A 10397-nucleotide genomic window follows, 5' to 3' on the forward strand; every position below is an offset into this window, starting at 1 on the left:
TTGCCACCTTCAAGAACCCTCAGGGGTCCCGCCCTAGAGGTAGACCACCTACTCGATGGCTCAACGACACCGAAAACGACCTCAAAGTCCTAAAACTTAAGAACTGGAGGGGAGTTGCCATGGACAGAGGGAGCTGGAGAAGGCGTGCTGTTGAGGCAGCCAAGGCCTGCAAAGGGCTGTTGCGCTCCTGAAGAAGAATTTAAGCGTACAGTAGCATTGCTGCTGTTCAAGCTAAGATCTTACTTTCACTTTAACAAGTGTCTAGTAGGTAATATTATGTAGATAGTTTGTAGATTACCTTAGGTCAGTGGTTCCCAAATGGTGTTTGACGGAACCCTACTGTTCCGTGGAAGTGTGACAGGGGCTTCGAGGTTAAATGGTTAACTTTTTAACTTAAGTTAGGACTTTTTTTTTTAACAGACGTGATATTTAAATCTTGGTATTAAATTTAAATTCAATTAAATATCCATTATTTTAATAGTATTATTTAATTAAAATGCTTGTGACCTAAGAAAATTCAAAATAATGCTAATATTTTAACGGAAACTATATTTCAGCTGTTTCATTTTCAGTTTATGCATATGTTACCGGCAAAGTTTGAAATCCGGCATTTCATAGAATGCCTATAGGCATTATATACAATGCCTAAAACTAGCCGACAATGTATGAAACGATTTATATTTCACACATTTCCTAGGAATTTATATTTCACGCATTCTATAGAATGACAAATGAGAAACCGGCAAAGTATAAAATACATCTCCGATTCGTCAAAATGTCATTCAAAAATGTCAAATTCAAATTGTCATTCAAGCCTGCCATGTTGCAACAAGTAGGTTAAGTTCTTTTTTTTTTTTTTTTTGTATGAAAATTTCGTTTCCCTTAATAAGAAAGACATAAATTATGTTTTTCTTTACACATTTTGAATAAATTTTTTTAATGGCACTCTCATTATTTTTTCAGAATAAAATTTTTATTTTTGAGAAATGCGCATCATTTACATAATATTTTTTTCATTGAATGCCGGCGTTTCATACTTTTGTTTCATACATATACTAAAATCAAATTAAGAACTTAGTCTAGATGCGGCTCCAGATCTGTGATTTCAGCTATCTGGTATAAAACCCAATTTTTTAGACTAATAAATTGATAAAACGATACGAAGAAAAAAATTTCTTTCTTCATTCATTCACTAAATATTTTCTCAAAATAATTAATAAAATTTAGATCAGTACATATTACTAAAAAAATTAGTTGTATTTCGTTATTTAAAATGTCCTACAATTGTTAACGAGATTAGTTAATTATGTATCAGGGTTCCGCCAAAAGAAGGTCGATCATTCAGGGTTCCACAGTCGAAACAAATTGGGAACCGCTGCCTGACGTTATCTAAGAAATGCATCAATTTTTTGGTTACTTTAACGGATCACTCTAGTTAATTAGAAAATTTAGATATTCTATAGAATAACTGATTTCTGCACCTTATCTGTAACATGCTGTTTTATCAACTTTGCCAGTAACGTATACATAATTTTTTTTTTCTTTTTCAGCATTGTTCTCTACAGAGTGGGGTCACTTGCTGAATTGGCGTACGCTTCTTCACTTGTTGATACGCATTGCCCTTGTCTTACCAAACGCTTACTTCTATCGCAATATTGGATTTTGCGGATTACGGATGCGGAAATCGACATCTTTCAACAATCTCAGAGACTGTGGAAGCACTAACAACAGCCAATACAAATAAATATCTGAAATTCAATTACCTCCTACTTTCTCCTTCATGTAGCTATATCGGTGCTATTTTCTTTAAAAGGACAACGCCTATTTAGTATCGCGTAACTGTCATCGCGCCTATAGCAATTCACAGAAATGGTTGTTTTGTTTGGAAATACAACCTGGCGTGATTTCGGAGTACTGGTTTATTGAAATGACGATAGCATAAATTTTTGTTTGGTGATAGCCAGCTTGATTTGAAATTTTATTTTTGAACCAAATTGGTGTTAAAATATGTTTCTTTTTTATGATAGCTGCCTAAATCTTGGCTATTGAAGTACAAGACCGGAGGAATATATTTTTTGTTTGAAGATAGCTGTCATGATCCGAAATTATATTTCTGAACCAAAACGATGTTAAAATATGTTTCTTTTCGATGATAGCTGTCAAGATCTTGGTTATTGAACGACTAGACGAGAGCAATATTTTTCGTTTAGAGACAGCTGTCATGATCTGAAATTATATTTCTGAACCAAAAAAGCTGTTAAAAACATGTTTCTTTTTTATATAGCTACCACGATCTTGGTTACTGAAGGACTAGACCAAAGCAATATATTTTTTGTTTAGAGACAGCTGTCATGATCTGAAATTATATTTCTGAACCAAAAAAGCTGTTAAAAGCATGTTTCTTTTTTGTATAGCTACCACGATCTTGGTTACTGAAGGACTAGACCAAAGCAATATATTTGTTGTTTAGAGACAGCTGTCATGATCTGAAATTATATTTCTGAACCAAAAAAGCTGTTAAAAACATGTTTCTTTTTTATATAGCTACCACGATCTTGGTTACTGAAGGACTAGACCAGAGCAATATGTTTTTAGTTTAGAGACAGCTGTCATGATCTGAAATTATATTTCTGAACCAAAATGGTGTTAAAATATGGTCCTTTTTATGATAGTTGCCAAAATTTTGGTTATTGAAGAAGTTAAAAAAGTAAAAGTTTTCGTTTGGAGATAGCTGTCATGATGTGAAATTATATTTCTTAAACTGCTGGACCAAAATAGTGTTTAAGAAATGTATCATTTAATAGTAGATAGCTGCCGATTTTGAATTTATATTGCTGTGCCTAAGGCTCCTATACTATCAGAGCTGACCTATCAAGCAATATTGGAGCAAACAAGTTCGCAAGTTAACGTTATGTTAGTATCAGTTATGTTATGAGCTTATATTAGCTCTTTGCTCCAAAAATAAATGATAAGTCGGCCTGTCTAATTTAGGGGCTCTAGCTGAACCAAAATGGTGTTGGAAATGTTTCTTTTTAGTGATGGCTGCCATGGTTTTAAATTATTGAGGGGCTAAAATGGTACAAACCAATGTTCTGTCTCGGAGATAGCTGCCTTGATTTATGTATTTATGGATAGAAATTTCGTTTTTTTTTTTTTAATATTCTTTGACTGTTATTTATCTAAGCGTGGTTCTTTTAAAGGAAATGTACCGAACTCGATGGTTATCAATCTAATCACTTGTATATTATGAAAAACAAACAAGATGGAAAACTCGGTGTTGTCATAACATAATGTACTTGCGTATATGTGTCTTCACGTACTATATGGTTATATTTTAGAATGATTTCTATTTATGGAATTTATGCCTTATCATTACTGAATCATTCAATTTCAGCAATGAAAGGGGAATCACATTTGATTTATTTCGATGTAAAATAAATTAAATAAATCTTGAGATCGTTTTACTGAATTGGATAACACTAACGAATATGAAGTTAACAATGGGTATAGCGAACTCTTGGTTTAATATTTCACTTTATGCTTTTAAAAAAAAATTCGTAGATAAAAAATTATTTATGAATAGTTTATTTAATTCTTCTATTGGGTGCATGTTGTTATAAAGAATCATCCCGTACTTATTCCATCATTTGTTAAAGTATTTATAAAATATATTATTAGTACTTGACGTCAACTAGATCATTAAATTGATCCCTTTTGTTTTATATTAAATTCATAAATATAGATATAAACGTTTAAAATACAGTGGGAAACTTTTAAAGAAATTTTTATTCCTTAATTGCCTTTTTTGGATTGGAGGAAAAAAAGATTTACAGGAAAACACGAAATTTTCGCTTCCCGAAGCATTTTGGGGTATGAATATCAAATCCTGGTGTAAAAAAAATTAAGTGTTTATGTAAAATTGAATAACTTAAGCAATAAATAATTATATTTTCATGTTGCATTTCAACCTTAGCTTGTTAAATAGTTAACTTTTTAACTAAGGTTAATGGTTAACTTAGCTTGTTTTGGGCTAAAACCTCCAAGTAAAGGCATGTATATTTCTCTTGGTCTTTCAAAATTGCATATTTTTTTAAAAATATTGCACGTCTTATTTTTAAAGTATTTCACTTTTTGTTTAAATTAATTAATAAAAGATTTATTATTATTAGAAAAATATTACAAGATCATGTAAAAAAATATTATAAAATTATGTTAAAAAATTATGTTACGATTATTTAAATTAACTAATTAAGATTATTCAAATTAATAAAATATTAAAAAATCTTGTGCTTTGTTGATAAAATATTTTTCTACTGCTCTCTTATTTTTAATCTATTTTTAAAATAATGTGTAGCAGTTTTACTTTTTTTGCACCTTAAATACTTTAGCTGAGCATCATATCTATGTTATAATTATAAACCGGTTTTGTTGTGGTATCATGCAATTATTTTCGATAAAAGTAGTACTGATTTAGAAATTTAGATGAAACTTTTATTTGTTAAGGTTTATTATTTTTTAATGAATTAATATAATAGAATATATTATAAATTATATAAAATAATATTTCATGCTTGCATTAGAAGAAATAAATGAAATATTTTTCTTTTGTACATTTGAATATAAGAAATTCGTGCAGTTGTGTAAATTTTTAATTATATTTCATGTTGAAATAGTTTCGAATCTTAACTGAAGAATATAGGATGTGTCATCGATTTGAAATAAATGAGTAAAGCTCAGCAATTTCTAAAGGCACCTGACAACATCTTAATTAAAAATAACTTTTTTAAAGAATGTACGCAAAAAAGTTAACGTTTAAAATGAAATTTTCATTCACTGAAATTCTGGCTTTTCATTTTTAAAGGACATATCTCGAGAGGCAAAATTTTCGGAGTAACAAAACTACGTCAGAAGAGCGTCAAATACGCTCTTTTTTATGGCATCTTGGCATAATTTCCATCATTGCGATGTTCTGCGTTGTTTTAGCAAAATAATGTTCATGAAAAAAGTTTCTAGGATTTTTCATTTTCTTGAGGGAAAAAAATTAACCTACAAAACGGTATATTGAACTTTCGTAAAACTGATAATAATTAAATTTTTTATTAATTTGTATCAAATTTTGAGAAAAATAAACGATCCTCATATTTTTATAACAACTTTCCTAATATATTCCGCAACGATTTGAATTTATAGGATTGCACGTTTTACAAAAAATGACGATACATTGTGGTGAAAAATATAATGTATAGTATTTTTGCATTAAAAAAATCAGAATTGTTAAATAACTGAAAACCTTCTAATCTTCGAAATTGTTATTTTCTTAAAGCGACAGGAACAAACTTGTTTACACAATTCATAATTTCTCTAAGAGCTTTCATATTTGGCACGACCTTATGTTGACATTAGTATTTGTTTTCTTAATTGTAAATGGAATAATGTATTATATAATATATCTTTACTGAATTGTATCTGTGTAAAAAGCACTAAAATAATTTTCGAACAGTTAGAGCTTCAGTCAAAAAACAAGTGTCTAGTTATAGTAAAACGACTAAGTGTGAACCGGTAAGCATATGAAACGTACATTAGAGTTAGCTCTCTTATCTCGTTAACGAACGCTCGATTTACGCTCTCTTCATCAGGATGGCTAATTAATTTGAAGTTTTTTCTCGTTCTACAACACCGCGGTTATGCAAAATAGCTAGCTCCCTTAAGTGATATTTCTCAAAATCGTGATATTTTGGATGTATTATCCTTGCATTAGAGGATATTTAGATATAATAGGAAATCCAACGATCATATATGAGGATGCATTCACAGTCCGGTTAACGACGTTAGATTTTCGTGGTTTTCCTATTTGAATAAATCAAATATTGGTTTGTTTTATGCAGAACTGTAAAATAAACCTATATCCACGCGAGGCCGGGATAGCCTGGTTGGTAGGGCACTGGGCCCATGTCCAAGAGTTCGTGGGTTCGATCCCGGCTGGCTGGAGACTCCCCTTGTAGTAAATGGTGACTGATGCACGTTATATCTGTCGAGTCGCAAAGCCCTCCATGTTCACGTGACAGATCAACACCTCTAGGGGTACTGATCCAGGAGTTTCCTTGTCTTCTGCATTGGTTCAAAATTACAAGGCTACGGAGTTGAGCATTAGTAACCGTAAACCCAAAGGGTCGGCTGTTTAATATATATATATATATATATATATATATATACACGTGACGTGATCTACTGAATCTTAAGAATACGCATTCATTATCATGAATGTGAATATTCTCAAGACTTGACTTAAGAATTGAATTTTGCATTGGTTTTCTAAATTGTGCTCAAAATTATAAAGTTATGGAATTATGAGTCGCCTTGATTAATTTTGGTAAAAAATTTCCAAATTTCGATGAGCATCTTCGAAATGGTTTAACATTGGGTTTTTTTAAAAAATTTATGTAACGATTTTTATAGCAACAGATGGCGCTTTTGTCAAGCGTAGAACAGACTCAATAGTATTTCCATCAGTTCAATAGCTCGCCCTACGGAGCATTCGATAGAAATTGAAATATATATTTAGAGATATGTATTAGAGTTGCCTACATCCCGTCAAAAACATTATAACATTGGTTTTTTAATGAATTTATAAAACGATTTTTATAGCAACAGATGGCACTTTTTTCAAGTATAGAACAGACTCAATAGTATTACCATCAGTTCAATAGCTCGCCGTACGAAGCATACTATAAAAATTGAAATATAGATTTCTTGTATTGTCAAACAAAAGTTGCTTACAACCTGTCACTATTCAACTTAACACTTTGCCCACCGTTCGGAGAGATTATACTGTTTGGCATTAGTTGTAGTTGTTAAAATATGCTTGGTGGCTGGATTATACTGAAGCGCTACTCGTTCGTTAGTGTTAGTACAAAACAATTATGCTGAGTTCTGAAAGTTCTTACTCAGTGCATCACAAATAAATGAAAAAAGGGTAAAATCACCAAATTTTTTACACTAAAACTGTGATAACGACAAAAACTAGCGTGGAAGCTATAAAGATTAATTTTCCCATATTTCTTGACGTTACAATGCTGAAAATAACTCCCAAACTTAAAATTTTTTCAGACGATAGAATTTCCTGTTCTATAGTCAATAAAAATGTTTACTAGAAAGTTTATTTAGATTTAATTATTTTAAGGCTTGATTTCTAGTCAAATGTTCACATGAGATCGATAATGTCCTTATATTTTGAATTTGACTTGTCCTTGCGTTTCGCACTGTTTACAAGCAGAGCGTTTTTTTTCTCTAAAAATCCACCAGATGTCAATGTAAGTGGTAGTTGAAGGAATATATTATCACTTTACTATACCTAGACATCTTTTTTTATGACTGTAGTTATATTGGTTCGAAAATCAAAGGAAATGTAAATCTCAGATTTAGGCAACCACCTTTAAATATTGGCGTTCTTGCCAAAATTAAAAGGCGGCTTTCTTGGCGTTCACGTTCACTTGGCGTTCTTGGTGATTTTGTGTCGTCTATTTGTTTTCTAAACTATATACAGCTGTATTTATGTTCTGTGTCATGAAATAAATGTTATTTCCCTTTATTATGTGTCATTAGATATTTGAAGAATCTCATACATGAACATATTGAATCGTTTGAAAAATATCACCGAAAATTCTGCAGCACGCAGCTGAAATATTTTTAAAAAATGACAAAAAAAAGTTTTTGTTGACTTTATGAAAAAAAATTATAATTTTTTAATTAAATCTGTTCGGTATTATACAAAACAAAATTTTGCTTTTTAAGTTCAGTGAAGAATTAATGCATTTTGAACTAAGTAATAAGCCTCACATTATGCATGTTATTTATTAAATAATAAAAGCAGTTTTTATAAATCTTCGTTCGTATATGCTGCTGCTATGTAATAAAAAAAAACAAGCTTCTTGATAGATTTCATGAAAAGTGGCTTAAGTTTATTTTCTTTCCATTGCTAATAACATGAGCACAGCAAAAGAATTTCAGAAAACTGATAAAACAAAATATTTTTTTGACAAAAAACGTTTTTTTGCAATATGTAGCTTATTATACAAAAATACCAGGTAATCTCAATCTCAATCAAACCAGATACGTAAAAATCTCAATTTTAGTCACATTGATTTTTCCATTGCACGGCAGTATGTTAGGATGAAATTTTGCGATTTAAATTACGACCCCTAATTGACTAGCTAGAGCACTCAAACTTTTACAGAAGTTTTTTTCCAGAAAACAATGCAAGTTTCTAATCGTTTCTCAACCATTACAATCAGACTTAATCGTCAATCGAAAATCGTAGTTATCAGTTCTCCATTGGAGCTTTGTGCTGGAAAACAATACAAGTTTCAATTCATACTTAATCTCCATAAACAGAATTTATCGCCGAAAGAAATTAAGCCTACTTTCGCCCATTTTCCGACAAAATAGAGTACTTAAAACTGAAATTCTGCACTTGATGATGATATAAGTTATCTTGCCGACATAAACACCTCTTTATTTAGTACAGTAAGTATCTCAAGATTACTCGAATTCCCCACTCTCCATACTTTCCCCCTCTCCATTTCCGTATATCTTACTCTTTTTCCACACCAGCATATTTGAACTTTACACTGAAATATACTGTCGAGGGAAACTAAGCAATATTTTTGTAAATGGAGAGAGGGAAGTCTCGTAACTTTGAGACGCTTATTCTGTTTACCAAAAAGAATGAAATACGGATATTAAAATGATAAAATGAAAACTTTTAAAACTACGTTTTTCAACTAGATGAAATAAGAGAAACTAACTTTATTTATTTAAGTCACAGAACGTGATAAACATCCGTCACAACCGATAATTATCCTGTGTTTTTTGAAAGCAAAGCGCGTTGTGTAGTATATGAATAGTCGTAAGTAATATCCTTTTATTCCGACAAATGGCGGTCGGCGATGCTAAGTTACGTTGGGTATAATATGATGTAAGTACACCAGAGATAGTATGTGACGTGATTGATAGCAGTCGCCCTGTAGATCGCATTCCGTTTGATATGTTATTTACAGTGAAAGTGTTGTCATTAAATATGTTGAATGGATAACATAGCTAATTCACATAAACCCGCATTCCTCATAAACAGAGCAAAAACTTCACACGTTGCTTTTTTAGTTTTAAGCCTGTCAAAAATTAAATTATTTTCTCTTTTTAAGTCTTCTATGAAAAATGTAGTTTTTAAGATTTTTATTTCATTATTTCAAAGTTAAAACTAAGTTGTATTGAATTAGTACTGTGTTACGTTTAAAGTAAAGCTACGACATCATCAATTACGCTGATTATTGATTTCAACAGGAAATAAGGAGGTATGTTAAGATATGTAGTTAACAAAGGGCCTAATCTTTTGAAGTGCACTGTTTGAAATTTCTCTGAAAAAATGGTTAAATAACAATTTATTTAATTGCTGTTTTATCAAATTCAAACACAACAGTCAAATAACCATATATAAGATGGTATTCAAACTGTTAACTGTGAAAAAAAAACAGTTTTTTAACTGCTTTCACCTAATACGGTTAAGCAACCAGAATTTTATCGCATCACCTAAGCCCACCTATTGAAGCCAATTAGTTCCTTAGAGATTTGTACTACTCGAGAGGGCTAGTCTGGCAATCTCATGACCGATAGAACGGGGGTTCGAATCCCAGCGTTGATACCACAATATTCCCTTCAACACATGAAGAGTTTCCAGTCTCCTTCAAGCGTAGATGGCAGCACCATAAAGCTGCTTGTTGCAAAAAGTATAATATTTTCCATCTCTTACAATTAGTGAAACAACCAGATAAAGGAATTAAGCCACATCCCACTATTCATTTGATAAAACACAACCCAACCACAACCTAACTCCAATGCCTAATACCTAATGAAAAGCCTAACTTCAATGTCCAGTTAAATTCCTTTCTTACTGTTTTGAAATCATACTAGTTGTAATCTATGGTTAAAAAACCGTATTGTTTAGTTTTCATGGGCTTATAACCATACTATTTTTAAACGGTTTCAAATCCGTAACGGTAAAAATGTTCTTTACCATAAGCTATACGGTTAATTCCATGGACGAACTGCTTCTGGTTATTTTACCGTGATTTAAGAATGAAAATTTTAACGGTGTGTACGGCGGAATTTTTTGAAATTTACTTTTGGAAAAGGAGAGACATAACTTGACTGGTGGTTATCCACACGTGAAGTGGTAAGATTGTAAGAGTGAATTATGGGGAAATTATATTAATTTTTTATTTTTCTTGATTGATACCGAAAGTAAAAAATTCTTTAATTTTATATAACTTTTTGTAAAATATTGGTCACTTAACGAGCAGAAAAATGCTATCTCTCAACAAAGTTATAAATCTCTAATTTTC

At 31.2% G+C, this 10397-nt stretch overlaps 1 protein-coding gene across 5 annotated transcripts in view; it reads left to right on the plus strand.

Moving 5' to 3' along the window:
• Window positions 1–7588, plus strand: part of LOC107439615 (tumor protein p53-inducible protein 11) — a 209086-nt gene extending 201498 nt beyond the window's left edge. For all 5 annotated transcript variants that reach the window (XM_016052274.3, XM_071182144.1, XM_043046702.2 and 2 more), the window contains one exon: window positions 1551–7588. In XM_016052274.3, the coding sequence (XP_015907760.1) occupies window positions 1551–1744 (194 nt within the window). In that variant the 3' untranslated portion in view covers window positions 1745–7588. The remainder of the gene's footprint in view (window positions 1–1550) is intronic.
• The last annotated feature ends 2809 nt before the right edge of the window (window positions 7589–10397 follow it).

The sequence above is a fragment of the Parasteatoda tepidariorum genome, chromosome 6, assembly GCF_043381705.1.
Source record: "Parasteatoda tepidariorum isolate YZ-2023 chromosome 6, CAS_Ptep_4.0, whole genome shotgun sequence".
Taxonomy (NCBI): Eukaryota; Metazoa; Arthropoda; class Arachnida; order Araneae; family Theridiidae; genus Parasteatoda; species Parasteatoda tepidariorum.